This window comes from Nansenia antarctica (assembly GCF_963989245.1).
Source record: "Nansenia antarctica genome assembly, chromosome: 17".
Lineage (NCBI taxonomy): Eukaryota > Metazoa > Chordata > Actinopteri > Argentiniformes > Microstomatidae > Nansenia > Nansenia antarctica.
Genome location: NC_137687.1, coordinates 3,697,536 through 3,719,310, shown reverse-complemented (window position 1 = coordinate 3,719,310; position 21,775 = coordinate 3,697,536). Strand labels below are relative to the sequence as shown.

At 41.8% G+C, this 21,775-nt stretch overlaps 2 protein-coding genes across 3 annotated transcripts; both read right to left on the bottom strand.

The window, feature by feature from the left end:
* Positions 1-8,176, bottom strand: mfap3l (microfibril associated protein 3 like). Of its 2 annotated transcripts, none has more exons than XM_080547429.1 (3): positions 8,044-8,176; positions 6,573-7,016; positions 1-2,147 (listed from the first exon to the last, which is right to left on the bottom strand). In XM_080547429.1, exons 2-3 carry the CDS (start codon positions 6,856-6,858, stop codon positions 1,201-1,203), a joined length of 1,233 nt encoding a protein of 410 aa, XP_080403555.1. In that variant the 5' UTR covers positions 6,859-7,016; positions 8,044-8,176; the 3' UTR covers positions 1-1,200. The 2 variants fall into 2 exon arrangements, with proteins under 2 accessions (XP_080403555.1, XP_080403556.1); XM_080547430.1 differs by having other exon boundaries at positions 8,040-8,172.
* Positions 8,177-9,260: 1,084 nt separating this feature from the next.
* On the bottom strand, positions 9,261-21,139 carry aadat (aminoadipate aminotransferase). The gene is made up of 13 exons (XM_080547651.1): positions 20,697-21,139; positions 19,318-19,486; positions 17,369-17,501; positions 16,769-16,843; positions 15,896-16,105; positions 15,648-15,713; positions 15,214-15,296; positions 14,029-14,125; positions 12,962-13,023; positions 12,182-12,246; positions 11,524-11,630; positions 10,609-10,710; positions 9,261-10,460 (listed from the first exon to the last, which is right to left on the bottom strand). Exons 1-13 carry the CDS (start codon positions 20,761-20,763, stop codon positions 10,419-10,421), a joined length of 1,278 nt encoding a protein of 425 aa, XP_080403777.1. The 5' UTR covers positions 20,764-21,139; the 3' UTR covers positions 9,261-10,418.
* Between the last annotated feature and the right edge of the window lie 636 nt (positions 21,140-21,775).

Sequence of the window (21,775 nt, the reverse complement as noted above, 5' to 3'; positions counted from 1 at the left end):
AGACTATTGCAGCAAGAAGAAAGTATTTTAGTCCCGGAAAGACTACCGGTAATCTCAATACAGCCCTCTCCTTTCACATGCAGCAGAATGCACTGTAGCCTCCATTAAAGCAAGTAGGGTGGGAGGGCCGAAGGTTTAACGACCCAAATAAAACAAAGACAAGAAACTTAAACATTAAAAAGGAAAATGGAGGAAAAAAAGAAAGAGGACGTGGAGAAACAAAGCAGCAATCTTTTATTCTAAGGAAACTAACATGGAAGGCCATAGGAAGGCAAAAGATAACACTTCTAAATCTAGTTGTGCATGATCATTAACACACCACAGAGGGGTAATAATAATCATGATGATAGTAGTAATAATAATAATAATAATAATCAATACACACATTTACTGAAATGTTTAAATTAACCACTAACTACAAGGGCTATAGTGGTTATTGCCCAAAGGTATGAAATTCTAGTCATAATGTCACAACCAACAATGTTGTCAATATAGAGGCTATATGGCTATTAACTCGTGGAGGAGCGTTATATAGATCTTGAATAACACAATTTGACTGAAGACCACAATTTCATTTTCATATCAGTCTTTTTTTCTCTTCTTTTTTGTCATCAATCCAGCATGCATTTTTCACTAGGCAGTTCATCATACTGAAATAGCAGGTTGCTTGACAGTGATAACAGTGATTAGATGTGTGTTGTTCATTTGAAGTTGAAACAAAAGAAGCTTCTTTTGTGGTCTGGCATATCAGCTTTGAGGCAAATTAATTAATTCATCATAAAATCTAATACTGCAAAAACAAAACAAAAAAAACATTAATTACTCGATCATTTTCCTGAATATATTAGCTATGTGTTTGAGTTGATATGCAGACAGCTCTCTTGTGTCTGCTTGCTTACTTAAATTTAACAAATAAAATGGCCCACTACAATGCTTTTACTAATTAATACAAATATCCTCTCCCATGTACATTCAACATGAAAATCCATAAGCATGAAAACATTATAGTCATTGTCTTTATCAGGTTGATTATTTATTAACCAGAGGACCTACATAATGAGGTTGAGGAGTTTTTTTCCTTTCAAAAGTGAAAAGAAAAAAGGCATTCTTGACCTTTCTACATATGTTTTTTTGGGAGGGGGTTAATGCATAGCAGGATCATTCCTCCCATACTAAAGGACTGTTGTTGTTTTGACCTTATTATACATGGCTTTCATAGATGACCTGGCCAAGCTGGGGCTTATTATTGGTTGCTTCTGGCTCAGCCTGCTCCGGTTCTGAAGCCGCTTGCTCCTCTGGCTCCGCCTCCGCCTCCGCCTCCTCCTCCTCCTCCTGCTCCTGCTCCACGTGCATAGGGGGAGGGGATGAGGGCGTGTTCTCTGCTGGGGGCGGGGCCTCAATGCTGAGACATTGTGGGTATCCGATGGCCAGCGGTGGGTGGATGGACACCTGGATGGCGATGTGCTGAGGCTGCTCGTGCAGGGACGCGTCGTCCGAATCGGCTGCAGGGGATCCGCTACCCTCCCTCTCCCTCTCCCTCTCTCTCTCCCGGAGGATGGTGAAGACGTCCCCGGCCCCCAGTGTGGCCACCATGCATCCCGAGTCGCAGTGGCCCTCGGGTGCCTGTCGGAGGAAGGTGTGCCTCATCTCGTCCACCCCCACCACCTCCAAGATGTCCTCCATGAAGGTGCGGCAGTTCATGATGAGCGGGGGCAGCGGGATGCTTCGCGCCAGCTCCTCGATGTAGCGGGCGAACTCCATAGTCTTGAACTGGGTGACCTTGGCCAGTTCCAGGGTCTTGGCGGAGGTGATGATGGGGATGCGCTTGGCGATCTCGAAGGCCTTCTGGAGCTTCTCTGCACCTTCGGTGCGGAAAAAGTCGTTGATGGCCTTCTCGGTCTTCTTCAGATGGCTGCTCATCATGCAGAGGCGTGTGATGTTAAGTGCCATGATGATGGTGAAGGTGACCAGGCAGACTACCATGTAGTAGACCCCCATGTCCCCGTTCATGATGACCACGCGGAGGATGACCGAGCAGTTGGAGCTGCCAAAGACATTGGACGCCATGCATGTGTACCTTCCACGATCAGCAAATGTGATGTCGGTGATGTTGAGGATGCCATCGTCTGTCAGCCACCACTTCCCCTCTGCAGACACAAGAGGGACAGAGAGGAAAAAAGTGTGAAAAACTGTTGAGTTAAGTCACAAAATTCACTGTAACCATTAACCAACTGCATTTTGAGAACCATGACTCATATTCTCAATCGTATGTCACACAACCACATAACAGGAAACCACAAGGATATATTTCTCGGGTAAAAAGATTCTAGAATCTTCCTAGATTCTAGAGCTGCAGTCAAAGAGCAGGGGCCTCATTTAGAAAGCTTTGCGTAGAACTGGCGTAAAAAGCTTGTGTACGTACGCAAAGCAAGAACATTTATGCACACCAACATTTGGATTTATAAAATGGTATCCATTTCAAAGCCTTTCTCCGGTTCCATCCTTCTGCCAGCGGAGTCGCAGTTGCTCGTTTCTCTAGTTTCTGTCCATTTTTGGGCGTAGGCAAGCTTTATAAATGAGGCCCCAGGTCTCTACTGCAGCGTGTCATGAGCAGCCTAGCCTCGCTCAAAAGGCCTCAAGTTTTACACAGACATGCTTACGCTGTACTTCTAGGCTCACTCATAACACAACTCAACTAAATGTATTTATGGAATCAGGCGACTGATGAAATGCATTACTACATTTTGGCACAGAACTCTATTTATTCAATATCAAATAAGAATTGGATTCATCGAGCGATAATATAGGCTAATTCCTGCAGCAGCTGCAGGCAGCAACCCTACACATCGGCTGTGGCCTACTGCGTGACCTCACTACCTTAATTACTGAGCAAACTTATTTCCTGAGAAGTTAAAGCTGAATAATAGGTACAGGGTTCCTACAAGTTCCAACAAGTCAAATGTTATGACCTTTTTAGACTTTTTTTTTTACCTCTTTGAATTGAATTTTAGACCTATTCGCGACACCATATGATAGCTTTTTATCATCCTCGAGGTGATGAAATGAGGGATTTCCCTGCCATAGACAAAAAAGGAAGCGAATTGGCTTTTTTTTTTTGTTCCAGCTTGATTCATTTCCGCGTAAATAGATGTGGTCGGACTGATTTCCTTGCCAGGATCTCATTTTTAAGACCTAGCACCTAATTTTTAGACCGTATAACTGGAATGTGAGACCTTTTTAGGCCTTATAAGTTGGAGTGCGTAGGAGGATTTTAGACTTTAAGGCTTTTTAAGACCAGGGCGGGAACCCTGTAGTAGGTAGTAGTGGGTGACCTCATTATTTCTTCCATGTTGTTCAATATTTAAATAGAGGGAGGGGCTATAGTGAGCCCATCTGGAAAAGTACTGGGTGGTGAATGTGGGTTACAGGGCGACAAATGTCCTGAGCGGAACACAAACAACCTACCTATGTAAATGAGAAACTGCCAGGAAGGAACATGCATCAAGCCAACATCTGCCACTACACCAGCTCTGATGTGTCAACGGAACCGATGACAAAACTGACCTAGCATGTCCAATATTCTAGTGTTCTAACATGTCCAACATTCTACTGTGTTCTAGTGTTCTAGCATGTCCAATATTCTAGTGTTCTAGCATGTCCAATATTCTAGTGTTCTAGCATGTCCAATATTCTAGTGTTCTAGTGTTCTAACATGTCCAACATTCTACTGTGTTCTAGTGTTCTAGCATGTCCAATATTCTAGTGTTCTAGCATGTCCAATATTCTAGTGTTCTAGCATGTCCAATATTCTAGTGTTCTAGTGTTCTAGCATGTCCAATATTCTACTGTGTGTGTTAGTGGAGAAGATGTAGGCTGAAACTGCAAGTAAGAAACCCCAGTCATATGACTTTTTCTATTTTAGGAAGCTCTTTGTCTCATCCAGACCAACCATGTAATTTCTGGTTGGTGAGTAAAGAAGAGGAGTATGGATTTAAACCAGACTATCATATTAATAAAGGCCTACTGCTGCAGTGTCACTGGATGACACTGTGGGGATGTTATATGACGGTGGATACTGGATAGGTGAGTTAATTTCTCCCTGTGCCAACGGTTCGTTCTGAGTGGGCCAGTGTCACAACAGAGGGAATACAATTCCAGAGGCTGAGCTTAAACACTAAGACAAAAAATGGCCTGGGGTGGTCCAGTGGTCTAGCCTCGCGGTGTACAGTATACATATGCATATGTACAGTACACAATCATATGCCCATGTTGGCATGGGTTCAAATTCGGCCGATGCCCTGCGGACATGCCCTCTTCTCCTTACATTACTGTCCATCTATCTTCACTTATCTATCCAATAAAATAACAAATATGAGTGGGACCAGAACTACCCGACTCAGAAAAAGAAAAAAATCCTTCAAAGAAAATGAATAGGCCTATTACACCCCCTCAATTCATCTATCGCCGAGTGTGTCGTGTCTCTTGAAAAGCTGAATGAGTAACGGAAATGTAGCAATTACATTTACCACAACCCTGCCTTGTTAAGTGTTCAAGGCTGTCGGCTGAGAACATAGGTTTACTTCCTCTGTGTGTGTGTGTGTGTGTGTGTGTGAGAGAGAGGTGAAAACTACAAAGCTAATGTGCAACAGGGAGGCATCAGCAACTGCTAAGCATGTCCCAACAGGTTCGTAACAGAGGTTAATGGATTCCAAAGCCCAAAATACTTTCTCTCACTGTATCTCTCATAGTGACTAGTGCACATTCCAATAAAGTAACATATTCCCCCTTTAAGAGCACAACCACATACACTCAAACACTTTATTAGGATCACCTGAACGATCCAACCTGGTGGAGGTAGTGTAATGGTGTGGGGAATGTTTTCTTGGTACACTTTGGGCCCGTTAATACCAATCAATCATCGCTTGAATGCCACAACCTATTTGAGTATTGTTGCTGACCATGTGCATCCCTTCATGGCCACAATGTACCCATCTTTGGTTAATCACGGCTACTTACAGCATGATAATGCATCATGTCACAAAGCAAAAGTAGTCTCAAACTGGTTTCATGAACATGACAATGAGTTCAGTGCTCTTCAGTGGCCTTCCCAGTTACCGACTCTGAACCCAATAAAACACCTTACGAATGTGGTAGAACGGGAGATTCACAGCTTGAAAGAGCACCTGAGAAATCTGCAGGAATTGCGTGATGCAGTCATGTCAACATGGACCAGAATCTCAAACGAATGTTTCCAACATCTTGTGAAATTCATGCCACAAATAATTGAGATTTGAAAGCAAAGGGAGGCCCTACCCAGTATTAGTATAGTGTTCCTAATAAAGTGTTAACTCAGATATTAATGTTATCATGTCACAGATACAAGGTGCTGTGTTTCATATTAACTCATAAACAAGTTTCTCCATGTTGAGTGTAAGTTCCAACAGATTCTCACACACATCCAGTTAACATTCTTCCTATTTCGCAGGTGACTGAACCAACAAGATTGAAAGATAGAGCTTAAAGGTAGACTCTGGGATATGATGTCATGCCAAGAAGTCGCAGCAATTTTTTACCAAAGACATTTTAGAGTAGGCCTAAGTAAAGATGTGAACAAGGGTAGGCACTAGGCACTGCAATATGCGTGCTGGAGTTGATCGTATCATCTCGATTCTTGATCCGAGTTTTGAAATCATCACCGGTAGTCAGTGTCACCCTGCTTTTTTCCACATTGACGTCATATCCCAGAGTGTAGCTTTAACAACATTCCCCTTGGGATAACCAATTGTCCTGTAGTTGATAATTTAATTATAATGCTGGGGGGCAACTTCTCAAATGTTCCGTCGTTCTTTCACTCTGTCTCTCCTATCTCCTCCACCCAGGTTGGCTAGGAGGACTGAGGGGACAACTACCATGCTATCCTGTTCAACCTCATTAATATTTAAGATGTGATTGAGTCACGTTTCTTTGGGTTTTTAATTAGGCCTAGCGCTCTTTGTTCTTAGTGAGCATGTTTCTGTATTTATTGTGCCAATTTAATTTATATAATGTTAAATGTCATAATAACTTAAGACCATGGCTTGCTGCTACTACTAGGTCTAGAATAGCAGAACGTGTATTAGGCCATGTACAATGTAGGCCTATCATGCATCTGCAGTTGCGCAACTGTGACAGACCATGACTTTTGTACTCAAATATTGTGGAAAGGAGCCGGTTGGCCAACGTGTTGTTGTCATCATATCATCATCATGATAGCTTTGATGGGTGATTATGTTCTCATCTGGCTGGCTGGATTGACATTGCATCATAGCAATAATCTCTTTTTTATAAGTAATCATACACCACTGTCATCTTACTGTAATGTCTGGTTTCTCGATGACCTTCTAATGAAATCTCTCTCTCTGAATGATACTAAAATACCCTCCTTCCTGCATCAACATACATTGTCTGCAAATTCATTATGGAGATATACAGAGTTGTATGCTATAACCTGACAGAATTTTAGCCACGTTAGGGACACTGACAAGTGACAACTGTGTATTCAACGACTTGAATAGAAGCCTGACTTGACTTACCACTGGTCTCGGTGTCTAATAGGAGTCCATGCGAGTTGAACCACTGTATATTCGGTAAGGGCTCTCCGGTGACATTGCAATCAATCAGCGCGCAGTTCCCCTCGCGGGCGATGATCTGGCTTACTTTCCCGAACACCACAGGGACAAACCCATCTGCCAAAGTCCCGTTCTCCTCCGTGCTGTTTCCGTCTGACACCATCGATGAGGCACCGACGCCGACATGGGGACTGATAACGGACACTACTATGAACCAGAAGGCGTATGATGATCCGCTGGCCCAATTCATTTTCTCTACTGTCGGTTAATCACCCGAGGAGGAGAATCTGTGTCATTTCATGTGCATCTTCATCCTTGCTTTCCCACAGACTCAGTGGCTATCTGCTGATGGTCGTGATGTTGGGAGGCAGTGTGGTGTTCGGTGTTCCCAGATCTTCAAACATTTCACTGAAAGAAAGAGAAAGAGACAAATGTCAATGAAACCAGGGTGCCTAATTATACACTGCTGATCTTATGTTGATCTTTTTTTTAAAGGGCATCTGGAATACGAATAGTTTCATATTTCTTTTAACCAATAAAAAAAACAGTGAATATATTACAAACACTAGCCTAGTAAAACACCCAAACAGGCTTTTACTGACATGCATCACATTGTTGCAACCCAGGTTTAATGGTCTTGACTAGGTTACTGTAGCCTTGATAAATAAAACCATTGACGTCCAACATTGTTTTCCCCGTCGAAAATGTGCAGATTGTGGTTTGTAACAACCCACAGGTTTTTAGCAAATTGATACATGTATCAATTGTATCAATTTCCTAAAACCCTGTGTGTGTTACAATGTTACAATGTTACAACCACAATCTGCAACATTTTCGACGGTAAAAGCAACAATGTTGGACGTCAATGGTGTTTATCAAGGCTACTAACCCTAGTCAAAGACATTTAAAGCCTGGCTCTATTGTGGTTAATACAAAACAAATACATATCGATAACGTTCACTTTCTTTCATTCCTATGTCAACACCTACATCACATGTGCTGTTTTCCAACGTTAATGTCATATTTGCAGATATTAAATGGGCTTATGAGGTATAATAGTATCATGCTAGAGTCAGAAATAGCGGAGTGGTTTGGTCCTAACTTACACATTAATGGCTATGCTAAGCTAGCTGGATTTAGATTTAGTAAGAGACAAAAGAACAGCCATTTGATTTGGCTATCCCACCCAAGGCTATTCGGTGCCATACATATCGTTATATCTATAGTAATAGATATAGTAATATATAATATTAATAATATATATATATATAATAGTAATCTAAATAATAGTGATATCTAGGCTGTGTCTAACGAGGACAGCCAGCTAGCTTATATAGCTAACAAACGGCTTTTTCGCTAGCTTGCGTTACCTTATCTTCGCGGACTAACTAACGTTTTTTTCCAGTAACATTCGTTATTCGGCATACTTACTTACATCGTAATTGTTCTGTGTTCGACGACAAATGTTTATACGAAATCCATATTAAAGGAGATGATGTTGTCAATCAAATCAACATCCGACCGACTGAATTCCGTTATTGCAGCTTCGCCTCCATCTCCTCTCTCTCTCCCCTCGCTTGGCTCAGTTCCTCTGTTAGTCAGCTCGTGACGTTAGAATTATAAGGTTCTATCTCCATTTTTGTCAACACAAAATTGAGTTTTTTACATAATCTGATCCATTATGTGTTTATTAATGCCTGTGTGGTGTTATTTTTTAAAATGTTTTTGACATTTTTGAGTTAGTAATTCATAAAATACAACGGTTCCATCTCACAGAACATAATGGAATGTAAAAACTTTGACGCTCAATATCTCTGAACTGCCCTAAACGGAGATAGAACCTTATCATTCTAAACGGAGATAGAACCTTATCATTCTAAACGGAGATAGAACCTTCTCATTCTAAACGGAGATAGAACCTTCTCATTCTAAACGGAGATAGAACCTTATCATTCTAAACGGAGATAGAACCTTATCATTCTAAACTCACGAAATTACTAACCAGCAGAAAAACTAGGTCGTGATATAATGGGCCGCGCACAAACTCTAAAGATTCACATCCGCAAAAAAACAAAAACAAAAACAAAAAAAACGGTGAATTCCTAAATGTAGGCTACAGCTGTTTGAGTTATGAGTGACAGACAGAATAAATTATTTAATTCAAACTAAAACAACAACAACAATTCGGAGGTCTTTCTTTGCACATCAATGACAAGCGAATGAGGATTGTTCCTAAAACTGAAACACAAAGCATGTCTATAGATTAGATCATGTACACATTAACCAAGCACATTGATCATCATTTCTCAGTTGTTCTTCTCTTTCCCATTGAGTCTGAAAAGGAACTGCTCTCCAAGCACAGTGGTGGCTACTGTCCCAGATGCAGGCAGACTGCCACCAAGCACTGCAGTTGAATCTGATTGATTTAAATAAAGTAGGCTCCTACTACAGCCTCATGAATAGGTCAATGTCAGTTAGGTCAATGGCACTTAATTTTGTGGTGCAATGAAACCTACTTCCCTCGTCAGCTATAAGGCAAATATTGTATGTTACGCACACTGTAACATCCCCAAAGAGGTGTGTTGCGGTCAAGTGGGGTTCAGTCTTTGATTTTAAACGAGTCACACAATGATATGTTTCAATGCCCCCATGCATGCACCTCACAAGTTACAAAACCTCAACAGTTTATTATGAGAGTATCCGTTACAGGATAGTCGTGTTTCATCTGTACACAAACAAGCACTCCCCATAAGCACCATACACACTACACACTCCTCGTATAAGCACCATACACAGGGGCCTTGTGGTCTGCTCAGCTCAGAAAGGCGTTACATACTGGAGGAGGTGGTGAGACATTCTTTACAGAGGTCACCACAGGATTGTTAAATCTCCTAAAGCATGTCAGGTCCTCAAAGGCACCCCAACAAACAACACACCTACACCTACTACTGCTACAACAGCCTAGGTTAAAGGGATAGTTTACTGTTTTATACCTTCCAGATGGTTCCTTACCCTGAAGGTAGTTCATGGGCCAATACACTGTAATCCATGGTTCAGAGTTGTTTAAATAGCTATTCGGTTGTTAAGTCTGACGTCAAACGTGACGTTTAGCAATTTCCGGGTCCAGAAATCCCCTGCACCAGAGTACCAGTGTACTACAGCGGTAGAATGACAGTTCAATCGTTTTTTAGACGAGGGGATCTATTCATACAACAAGGGACACAGCACTTTCCCGTTTTCCCATATTTGTCAGCGTCTTTGAGCCTCGGAAAAGCGCTATACAAATATAATGAATTATTATTATTACTGGGGCATTTCGAAGAGAGCGCCTCAGCCAACTTTGGACCCGGAAACACGTCACGACTTAACAACCGAATAGCTATACTACTAACTTCAGCTAACTTTAGATACAATTAGCTGGACTGTTTAAAGACTGCTTTTACAAATGAAAAAACAATGACAGTTTTCGTGTTCCGAAAGGCTTAGGGTCTCAATTAATGCTTTGTTGTTGTTAGACATATCACATACTCTGTATACATACATAGGTATGTTTATAGGTCAATGGATTGTCACATTGTGTACCTTATTAAGGTAAAATTATGCCTGCAAAATTATTAACATAATCAGTCATCTCCGAGGCAAAACATATTGTCAATGAGGTTGTGATTCGCTCTATGATTCAAGTTAGTCTATTTGTAAAAAATATATCTCTTGTCACTGAAAAATAGTTTCTTTGTGCCTGACTCCTCCCTCTTTGTGCATGACTCCTCCTTCTTTGTGCCTGACTCCTCCTTCTTTGTGCCTGAATCCTCACAAAGCTTCTTTGATGAGCGCAGAAAGCCTCTTGAAAGCCTGTTGAGAGAGTGAGAGGTCAAGTTTTGCGTGTGTTTGCGTTCCTGAATGTGATTGTGTGTATCCGTGTGTGTGTGTGTGTGTGTGTGTGTGTGTGTGTGTGTGTGTGTGTGTGTGTGTGTGTGTGTGCATGTGCGTGTGAATCTACCTCATCTATTTGCTCCGGTGTGGAGAGGGAGAAGGCCGCTCTAACGTAAGGACAGGGGTCTGCGCTGTTGATCATGAACACACCTCCAGGGACTAGTAGCACCTGGACACACAGAACAAACAAACAAGCAATATCTCAATACACAGAACAATACACAGGGAAACACACATGGGACCACAAGACCTTCCAAACAGGGGCTGTAACATCAAGGCATCAAGGTCATGATAGAACAGGACCTGTGTTGCTTCTAGAACCCTATGAAAACTCTGTCACAGTCTGGTTTGGTGACCATTTGCTCAACACTCCAAAGTTTAGGTTCGATCTTAGAACTCTAAGATTATGTGAAACTTAACAGTTCAAAGGTCCTCAGGTGTATTGATGTGTGCTGATATCAGATATGCTGTTCATTTTATTCAACCTCTCCTCCCACAGGACAAGTCTTCTAGTTGACTACAAAAGCGTTCAATTGTTCAGTGAAGCGAGGAAAATCTCCCATGATGCTACAAAAGAAAATAGCCCAATTGTGCTCCTTGTTCTTTTCCCATAGAAAGAGACCAATCAGCTCATCATGCACTACCCCACAACCTATTCTAACATGCACCAGCCTCACCCTAAGTGCATATCACCCCGATGCGGGGTTAGGACTATTAACAAAACAATACATGCACAGGCAGGTTATAGAAAGCCAGTTTGTCATAATACTCATATTTAGTCTAGTTTAGAACATGATAAACTCCTTCATGTGGAGTCACACAAATGTACTAACATACTGTATAACCATAGATATACACATGTTATCTCTATGGCTATAACAGTGTCATCATAAGTGAGGGTATTTGAGAGATATAGCTAGATGACATTGCAACAGGGATTTAATAGTACGAGTTAATAGGCTACACAGTGAATTAGATCAACCTCTTTCTCCAGAGCCTTCTCCATGATGAGCTGCTGCGTGTCTGGGACGCCCTTCAGTTTGATCCACAGAAACATGCCTGCAGCTGGGGCGTGCCACTCTGCCACATCTACACAGACAGACAGACAGAGAGAGAGAGAGAGAGAGAGAGAGAGAGAGAGAGAGAGAGAGAGAGAGAGAGAGAGAGAGAGAGAGAGAGAGAGAGAGACAGAGAGAGAGAGACAGACAGACAGAGAGAGAGAGAGAGAGAAAGAGACAGACAGACAGACACACAGACACACAGACACACACACACACACACACAGACACACAGACACACAGACACACAGACACACACACACACACACACACACACACACACACACACACACACACACACACACAGTAGAGTTAAGCCAGGATCCTGTTTGACAGCTATAGTGCTTTAGCGAGGGAATTTGTCCCATAATGCCGTTTGAAAACCGACTGCTCCCATCCCTCTCTGAGTACAGCTTTAAAGGATACAGGAAAAGCTGCAGTTATAAAGATAAAGATGTTGGTTTTAAGTAAAGGACACATCTCTGGTCCAGCCAATGACATGGCTTTCTACCACATATAGTATCACAATGATGAATGTTTAAATGTTAGGCTTAAATATCAAGGGATGCGTGCAAAACAAACCTTTGAGCCACTTGTCTGCAGATGTCAGCATGGCGTCCCGTTGCTTTCTGTAAAACTCAATCACCCTGCAAGAGAAAAAGAAGAAACAACTTTATTTATATCAATGCTTTTCATTGCAAAGTGTACAGCAGAGGAATTGTTTTTAATAAATGCAATACATCATACACAACAACAATCATTAAAAGCTCAAGAAATCATAAAGTAATTACAGTCCTGTATTGACATAAGGGTGTATATAGCAGTTTATGTCCACATACAAACTATGTTTTATAGGGACAGAAGTTAATTAGTGATCAACGACTGAGTTGGACCATTGTGGATGATGTGTCCTGATGCAAGTGCTACTGGTGTGATCTCTGTCAACTGTTGTGTGTCTGATAGCAGAGCTAGAAGCCTCGTGTTCGAGGCTACCACAGGTCGTGACGTTAGAATTATAAGGTTATATCTAAATTTTTGTCAAAATTGAGTTTTTTACATAATCTGATCCATTAGGTGTTTATTAATGCCTGTGTGGTGTTATTTCTTTAAATGTTGACATTTTTTAGTTAGTAATTAATAAAATACTATGGTTCCATCTCACAGAACATAATGGAATGTAAAAACTTTGACGCTCAATATCTCTGAACCACCCTAAACGGAGATAGAACCTTATAATTCTAAGCTCACGAGGTGTATGTCTAATAGGAGAGCTAGACGCCTGCCGTTTGAGGCTACCACAAGTGTATGTCTAATAGGAGAGCTAGACGCCTGCCGTTCGAGGCTACCACAGGTGTGACCTACCCATCTATGTGGTTGAGGAAGCCCTCCTGTCCCCAGCCATGCAGCAGCTGAGACACCATGAGCTGTGAGGCAGTGAGAGAGAGAGAGGACTAAAAGTTATGCAGTATAGTTCCAGTCCAGAGTGCAGTTATTTACCACTAAAGCGTTATAACACTACCGTGCATTCCAACTTGCAAATGGTTGGGCGACTTGAGAGTGCAATTTTGTTGCATGTTCTCTCACATTCTGAACAAATGGAATTCTAGTGCCCTCCGTAAGTAGATGAGTAGAATGTCAAAAACAGGAAGTGACGATCAGAAAGAGGTAATTGCATCTTAAAATAATCTAGTCTGTTACTCACTTCCTTATATATTGTCTCTAGCTTCCCCCCTCACAACAACAACAACAACAACAACAACAACAACAACAACAACAACACGTTCACATACGAAGAGCAGACCTGCCTGCCTGACTGTCACGTTCGGCCAGTAAACCTCTGTGTTGACATTGATTAAACTGCCAGACATCGATCCTTTCTGTCTATTCTCTGCTACTGGTCTAAGACACAAAGTCAGTCGTGGATATTATACTGTATGTACCCTCCTACCCTTTCCAAGAACATTAGATTTCTGTAATATTATTACCTCACATATAAAACCATACAATTGTCTGTTTTTCAACAGTTTTCCGGTTTCCTGTTTTTCTGCTCAAATTACAGTCATAGGAAAGGGGCCTCATGTGAGATTTAAACAATGACAGAGACTAAGAAACATTACAACAATACTAAGCGTTTTGTTTCGGTTCACTTTATGTTTCCATGTTGTGTGTTTTAATATGTGTTTTTCATGCTGTGCTCTTATACTGTTTTTTATGCTGTTTTATGATGTGATGTTTTGTTTTTATTCATTTTATGTTTCCATCGAGGACCACTTTGGAAATAAGTGTTTTAAATAATGCTTTCAAGTGCCATCCTCTGGACATTCCTTAGTGTCATAATGTGTAAATGATGCTATTTGTACATTTCCTAATAAAAATCAAATCAAATAAAAAATCAAGCAAACAATAACTGGGAGGATGTGTTCGTTCACCTGTGTGAAGGTGCTGGTGTGCATCGTAGAAGCCTGGATGTGCAGAACCACTCTGTCCACCAGGGGCTTCGGTCCAGTCACGAAGCCTATCCTCAGTCTGCAATGACAGACACACAGGGTTACACAAACAGACACACACACGTGCGTGCGAGCGCGCACACACACACACACACACACACACACACACACACTGTGGTCCACACACAGGTGCGTGCGAGCGCACACACGCACACACACACACACACACACACACACGTGCGTGCGAGTGCACATACACACACACACACACACACACACACACACACACACACACGCACACACATACATACACACACACACACACACACACACACACACACACACACACACTGTGGTCCATAGGGGCTAATGCTAAAGGGCAGACACAGACAGAGGCCATTTCACCGGTGGAAAAAACCACCACAACAATGTGCTGAGTGTCTCTGGGAGCACAGGAGGACTGCATCCTGTGTGTATTGGGAATTGAACGGTGTTATTAAATTGTCCCCTGAACTGGAAAAACAAGTCACTTTCCCACTGAGTAAACAATCCAAGTCCTGCCTTGTAAATGACAAGCACATATACATCTGATTGGGCACTCTCCCAACTCCTAACCCAGGGGTCAACAGCATAACATTAAACTTAAATAGCTATACTTTTATATATTACATTATATTTTATATAATACCTACCTACCTACCTACCTACCATTAACCTACCTACCTACCTACCTACCTACCATTAACCTACCTACCTACCTACCTACCTACCTACCTACCATTAACCTACCTACCTACCTACCTACCTTCCTACCTACCTACCATTAACCTACCTACCTACCTACCTACTTACTTACCTACCTACCTACCTACCATTAACCTACCTACCTACCTACCATTAACCTACCTACCTGCCTACCATTAACCTACCTACCTACCTACCTACCAACCATTAACCTACCTACCTACCTACCTGCCTACCATTAACCTACCTACCTGCCTACCATTAACCTACCTACCTACCTACCTACCAACCATTAACCAACCTACAGATCTACCTACCTACCTTCTTCTATTACCCCATAACATATCATACCTATAACATTACTGCTCCAGTGACTGAAGCACTCATTCCCTTCTTAACTTCCACCCCAACACTCTGACTCACCCCGACGACAAGATCTTAGAGAAGGAGTCTGTCCGGAGGATACGACCATCGACGTCCATGGAAAGAAAAGTGGGGGCCCAGGGCTGCAACAGAGAGAGAGAGAGGGGGGGGGGGGGCGGACAGACAGACGGGCGGACAGACAGACAAACAGAGAGAGAGGGGGGGGGGGGGGGGCGGACAGACAGACAAACAGAGAGAGAGGGGGGGGGACAGACAGACAAACAGAGAGAGAGAGGGGGGGGGCGGACAGACAGACAAACAGAGAGAGAGAGGGGGCGGACAGACAGACAGACAGACAAACAGAGAAAGACGACAGAGTGACAGAGACACGTGAGTATACAGAAAGGGTGAAGCCAGAGAGCTATGCATCCAAATGGCTTTTTTTTTATGGACAAAGGATATGATACACATCAACAACAACGAAGCCTTTTCACCTTCTCAAACTGCAGGAAGTAGTAGGGGTCATCCTCGATGATAAGGAGGTCGTATTGTCTCGCAAGCTATCAAAAAACCAGAAAAAAAAAATCATTAAATTCGGATGAAACAGAACCATTGGGGAAATCAATCCATCTACAGTGGCACGGATATATAACAAGCATGACACTTTTAGATTGGTTCCCTCCCCTATGCTATGAGTCAGTGTGTGTTCCTACAGTGGATATTATGGGATACTTGACAGTACCTCGTAGACCTCCCTCTTCCTCTCGGTGGTCATGGACGCCCCCGTGGGGTTCCCCCCGTTGGGGATGGTGTAGAGGACTCTGGGGGCGCTGCTGCCAGGCTTGTGGGTGTCGGCAGGGTCCCAGCGGGACAGCACTTCCTTCAGGCCACTCGGGATCATACCGTGCTGGTCGCTGGGGACGTTGATTAGATTACACCCCAGTGGCTGCAGCTGGGGATGGATGACACAGATAGAGTGTAAAAGAGTGTGTGTGTGTGTGTGTGTGTGTGTGTGTGTGTGTATGTGTGTGTGTGTGTGTGTGTGTGTGTGTGTGTGTGTGTGTGTGTGTGTGTGTGTGTGTGCGTGCGTGCGTGCGTGCGTGCGTGCGTGCGTGTGTGTGTGTGTGTGTCTGTGTGTGTGTCTGTGTGTGTGTGTGTGTGTGTGTGTGTGTCTGTGTCTGTGTCTGTGTGTGTGTGGAGGGGAGGGGGGGGTGTTTCACCCGATGTATGACAATGAGTTTGATGACAGCCATGATGCTGAGTTCAGCGTAAAAAAAGGAGGATATCCTCACAAGAGTGAAGTGACCTACACTGTGGAAGAGTGTTTCTGGGATGTTTTACTGGTACAGGAGGCACACTCAAGACTCTACATCAGGGGCCATGACTAGTGTGTGCGTATGTATGTATGTATGTATGTATGTAGGTATGTATGTATGTATGTATGTATGTACAGTACCGTATGTATGTGTGTGTGTATGTATGTATGTATGTATGTATGTATGTATGTATGTATGTGTGCGTGAGTGTATGCCGGTGGTGAGTGTGTGAGAGAAAGATTCCTAGGGCTGGGAGAACATGCTTGTTTTCTATCTAGCTAAGCAGGAGGGCTTCTTACCGCAGCGAGGGTTCCAGAGTATGTGGGTGCGTCGAGGAGAACGTTGTCTCCAGGATTGATCAGCATTTCAAACATCTGCCAAAAACAACATAACATTAAAGACGAGTACTGTATAAGTTGCTTATTTATAACACATAATAAGTTGCTTAAAATGCTTAGAAGACTGTTACTACAATCCCCTGCTGGAATGACAGTCAACATAACCCTTTCTTCGTGAACATTATAAACATTATGACATTATAACAGTCATAAACCCTTACGTGAGTTTAGAATTATAAGGTTCTATCTCCGTCTAGGGTAGTTCAGAGATATTGAGCGTCAAAGTTTTTACATTCCATTATGTTTTGTGAGATGGAACCTTTGTATTTTATGAATTACTAACTCAAAAATGTCAGCATTTTAAAAATAACACCACACAGGCATTAATAAACACCTAATGGATCAGATTATGTAAAAAACTAAATTTTGACAAAAATGGAGAGAGAACCTTATAACGTCACGCCTTTCCAGGAGAGGAGCTGTGCACTTCTCTTTGTGTGAACGTGATAAAGAACAGAACAACAGTGTAACGAGTAGATGAGTCATCCGAGGTTGCCGTACCTTGCAGAGACCCTCCTGGCTCCCTGTGGTGACACACATGTCCATCTGACCTTTCTCAGCGCTGTAGTTGACCGTAGGCGGGTTGTGAAGGTCCTTCTGGAGGTTCTTCATCCAGGAGAGCAGCTCTGGAATTCTATGGAGGAGAAAAGTGGGTCTAAAGTTATTTTTTCTGAGTGGGGTAGTCCCACTCACATATTTTTTATTTTATTGGACAGATATAGTGAAGACAGACAGGAAAGCAAGGAGAAGAAGGGAGAGAGGGCATGTCAGCAGGGCATGGGCCGGACCCGAACCCATGCCGACATGGGCATATGTGTGCACTGTAGACCACGGTGCTAGACCACTGGACCACCCCAGGCCACAGGTCACTTTCCTTTTAGATCCAAAAACAATCATGATGCAAATCAAGATGATGATGATGCATAGCCTGGTGATGCAAAACCTCAACCAATGACCTTCTTAGTAGTAGCCATAGACAATGATACAACTTGAACGGGAGCCACGTTATGTAATCAACCTCAATAGTGTGATATATTAGATGTTTATTTATGTTTATCCTTGCTTTATAGCCCGGCTTTATCTCTTATCAGTATGATTTAACCAATGCCATGACAATCTGTGATTGAGGGTAGCTACAACCTCAGGCTACACTGTTTACATAGAGAGCTGTAAAAGTAGATAAGGACGCATAAAGAGATAACCTTCGTTCTACCGCCGCTAGAGTAGCTTCTGCACCTATCGGAGAGAGTCATTTTGTCTAAACAACTTTCAATGTAAAGCTGAAATATTATACCGGTATGTCATAATGCCATTCAACTCCTCGACTCCCCTGTGTTTCTGCATTATAAACTCAACCATATATTTTGTGACTTTAGAATTATAAGGTTCTATCTCAATTTTTGTCAAAATTGAGTTTTTTACATAATCTGATCCATTAGGTGTTTATTAATGCCTGTGTGGTGTTGTTTTTAAAAAGTTGTCATTTTTTAGTTAGTAATTAATAAAATACAAAGGTTCCATCTCACAAAACATAATGGAATGTAAAAACGTTGACGCTCAATATCTGAACTGCCCTAAACGGAGATAGAACCTTATAATTATAAGCTCACGATTTGACCATGAGTCCTATATAGCCTGTGTACTGGAGCTACAAATACAGTTATCTAAGTAGTCTTATGCCTTACAGCTTATTAGGAGCAGTGTCGTTATGGACTTTTCCATGTTACTCCCTTCTGGACAGGGGTACAGGGCCACCAGGACAAAAACATCACGCCACTTGAACAGTTTCTTCCCCAAAGCCCCATAGCCCTTCTCAATAACTGCTGATCATTGCACCTTGCACTTTACATGTTCTTGCACTTAGTTGTACAGTATATTTATTCATAATATTCACTCATATTGGTACTGTATATATTTTTTGTCTTTAGTTTTGTTGTATTGTCGTCTTGCTGTTGTATGTATTGTAGCTTGTTTAGCATGGTAGAATACCAAGTCATGTTCCTAGTGCACTGCACATGGCCAATAAAGTTGAATTGAATTGAATGTTGAGTCCTGAATTATGGTACCAACTTGTCTGCTGCTCACTCACGCAGGGCCGGTCCTAGGCATAGGCGAACTAGGCGGTCGCCAAATGCCTGGATGGCGCCAAATACATTTAAATAATTTTGTAGCTTGTTTTCTGATTTCTGATTGCACTATTAATGTTTGAATATGTTTATTTGTACCTTGTTTTCTGATTTCTGTAATTTTAATTTATAAAAAATAATATTTTTGTCTTGAAACCATTGTTGTCCATATTTTTACTGTTGAATGTGTGGGTGGTGACGAGGCAGTACTGGTGGCTTAATGTGGTGGTGGTGGTGGCACCCCTAACATTTTGGGGGAGGGGGGGGGCATCAAATCATACTCTCGCCTAGGGCACCTAAATGCCTAGGACCGGCCCTGCTCACCCATTAGATGCCGAGTACTGCAGAGCCCTCTTCATGATGGTCTCATCGAACGTGACCGTCTCTCCGTTCTTCATCTTGAAGGAGGCAGACTGGAAGGGGAAGGTGTTGGGGTTGGGCGCCCCCCCGGCCAGGGAGATCATGGAGGGGGGGGACCGCTGCTGCAGCTCAGCTTAGCAAGGAAGGAATTAAGACAGGTTAGTCTCATACAACACATCTCATCTCAATACAGGTGATGATTAATGGGTTATATTATTATTATTACTTTTCAAATGTGTTTAATTATGTTGCATTATTCACTAATACTAATAAATGTGCATTATATGTGCATACAGATGACTTCGTTGGTGTTTTTGGACAATTACACAGTGGCTTCAGAAAGTATACAGACCCCTTCACTTTTTCCACATGTTGTTGTGTTATAGACTCAATTTAAAATGCCCCCCCAAAAAATCCACCATCAATCCACACACTATACCCCATGACAAAGTGGAAAAACAGAATTATTTCTGTAAATGTATTCAAATTTAAATTCAGAAATAGCTAATTTAGATAAGTATTATTTGCCATGACCCAATGTCATCAACAAGTCACTCAACAAGTTGAATTGAGTCTATCTTAATGCAGGGATGTGATTTTGGAATTAATATCTTAGTTTTTACAGGGAGTCTGATTTGCATAGGAATCATTACAAATTTAGCAAATGGAGGTACAACACTGCTCAGGAATGCTACCCTGAGGCCTGGTGACAAATACCTACAAATGGCAGAGAGTAAAAACTACAGTCCAACATCAACTCAGGCCAAGAAGCTCACATCCGTAATTGTGATTGCAAAAAATGAATTCAAATGATACAGCAAAGAAAGTGGCTGAAAATATGTTTATTTGGTTTTACTACAAAGCATTATTTAGTACAATTCCAGCACATGCAATGTAGTTTCCATCCATCACATGAAGAATACTGTATGTTATTATGGGTATGTTTGTCTGTGCGTGTTCATTCCGAATTCACGTGAACTATTGTCCTCCTTGCACTCAGATGGACTCAATTTAACTTGTTGAAAAGGTTTTTTGCATTTGCATTTTTAAAACATTTGTTTTCGCTCTGTCATAATAGAGAAGGAATACCCCATAATAGAGAAGGAGAGGGAGAGGGAGAAAAGGTGAGGGAGGGGGAGAGAGGGAGAGAGAGGACTTTTTTTATTGGACTTTAAAAAGTCCAATTCATATTATTGCATGTGAATTGGACTTTTTAAATAGAGTCTGTAACAAAGCAAAATGTGGAAAAGTGAAGAGGTCTGAATACTTTCCGAAGCCACTTTAGATACAAACAATATAATACATGTACAACACACACACACACATGTACAGTCAGGACTTACTCAACATTCGGATGGCTGAGGGTTTCCGTGCTGCGCTGACAGCTGTCAGAAACCTTGAATAGTTCATGGCTCCTGCAAAGATCCTCACACAGAGAGGTTAGTCAACTCAGATAGGTTAGTAAACTCAGATAGGTTAGTCAACACAGATAGGTTAGTAAACTCTGATAGGTTAGTCAACACAGATAGGTTAGTAAACTCTGATAGGTTAGTCAACTCTAAGATAGGTTAGTCAACTCTAAGATAGGTTAGTCAACTCAGATAGGTTAGTTAACTCAGATAGGTTAGTTAACTCAGATAGGTTAGTAAACTCTAAGCTCAGATAGGTTAGTCAACTCAGATAGGTTAGTAAACTCAGATAGGTTAGTAAACTCAGATAGGTTAGTAAACTCTAAGCTTACACCAATGCCTCAAGGATTCTCTTTGCACTTCACTTCATTGCCAAGCATGCTTACTACTTTGTGTCATTTGGGAAACAAATAACAATGTTAGAATGTGACAAAGATGCAATACTTTCATTGTTAAAAACGACATAAACAGAGGATAATTTAGGCACCTGCAATGTAATGGTGGGTGTAACAGGTAATGTAACAGGTCAGCTATATAGCTAGCCTATATACGGTATATATAGCATATTTTATTTTTTTAACTGCACTAAAAAGATGTACCAATCTGTTTATGAAAATCACTCAGTTCACAAAATCAACAAATGCTGAAAAGTGCAAATGCTGTAAAAGTGCAATAATATGTTGCTCTTGTACTTGCAAGACAGGACTATCTTGCCTTGTACTAGAGAAAGCGTGACAAACAGATCGAGCACAGTAGGAACATATGAACAGATTTAGATTTAGACTAAATATATGAACGGAATGAACTTCATAAAATCAATAACCGGTCTAAAAATCTACTGGCCACGTTGAGTTAAACACTGACCTTGCGTATCTTGAGCTCATGTGTTGTCAACTGTTGATGCCTGGGTAATGTAGTTCCCTAACCCTGGGTAATGTAGTTCCAACTACATTACCCAGGCGGCATCAAAAGTCAACATTTTCAGACAGGCTACTAACTAACTGACTATCACA

Bases quoted from the DNA above. Each gene is read 5' to 3' on its own strand.
- aadat (XM_080547651.1), bottom strand. From the start codon at position 20,763: ATGAACTATTCAAGGTTTCTGACAGCTGTCAGCGCAGCACGGAAACCC. The intron at 17,502-19,317 runs GTGAGCAGGGCC...TCTCCTCCATAG, and splicing joins CAGTACTCGGCATCTAATGG to AATTCCAGAGCTGCTCTCCT. The intron at 11,631-12,181 runs GTTTGTTTTGCA...CTGTCTGTGTAG, and splicing joins TGCAGACAAGTGGCTCAAAG to ATGTGGCAGAGTGGCACGCC.
- mfap3l (XM_080547429.1), bottom strand. From the start codon at position 6,858: ATGAATTGGGCCAGCGGATCATCATACGCCTTCTGGTTCATAGTAGTG. The intron at 2,148-6,572 runs GTAAGTCAAGTC...TTGTGTCTGCAG, and splicing joins ATTAGACACCGAGACCAGTG to AGGGGAAGTGGTGGCTGACA.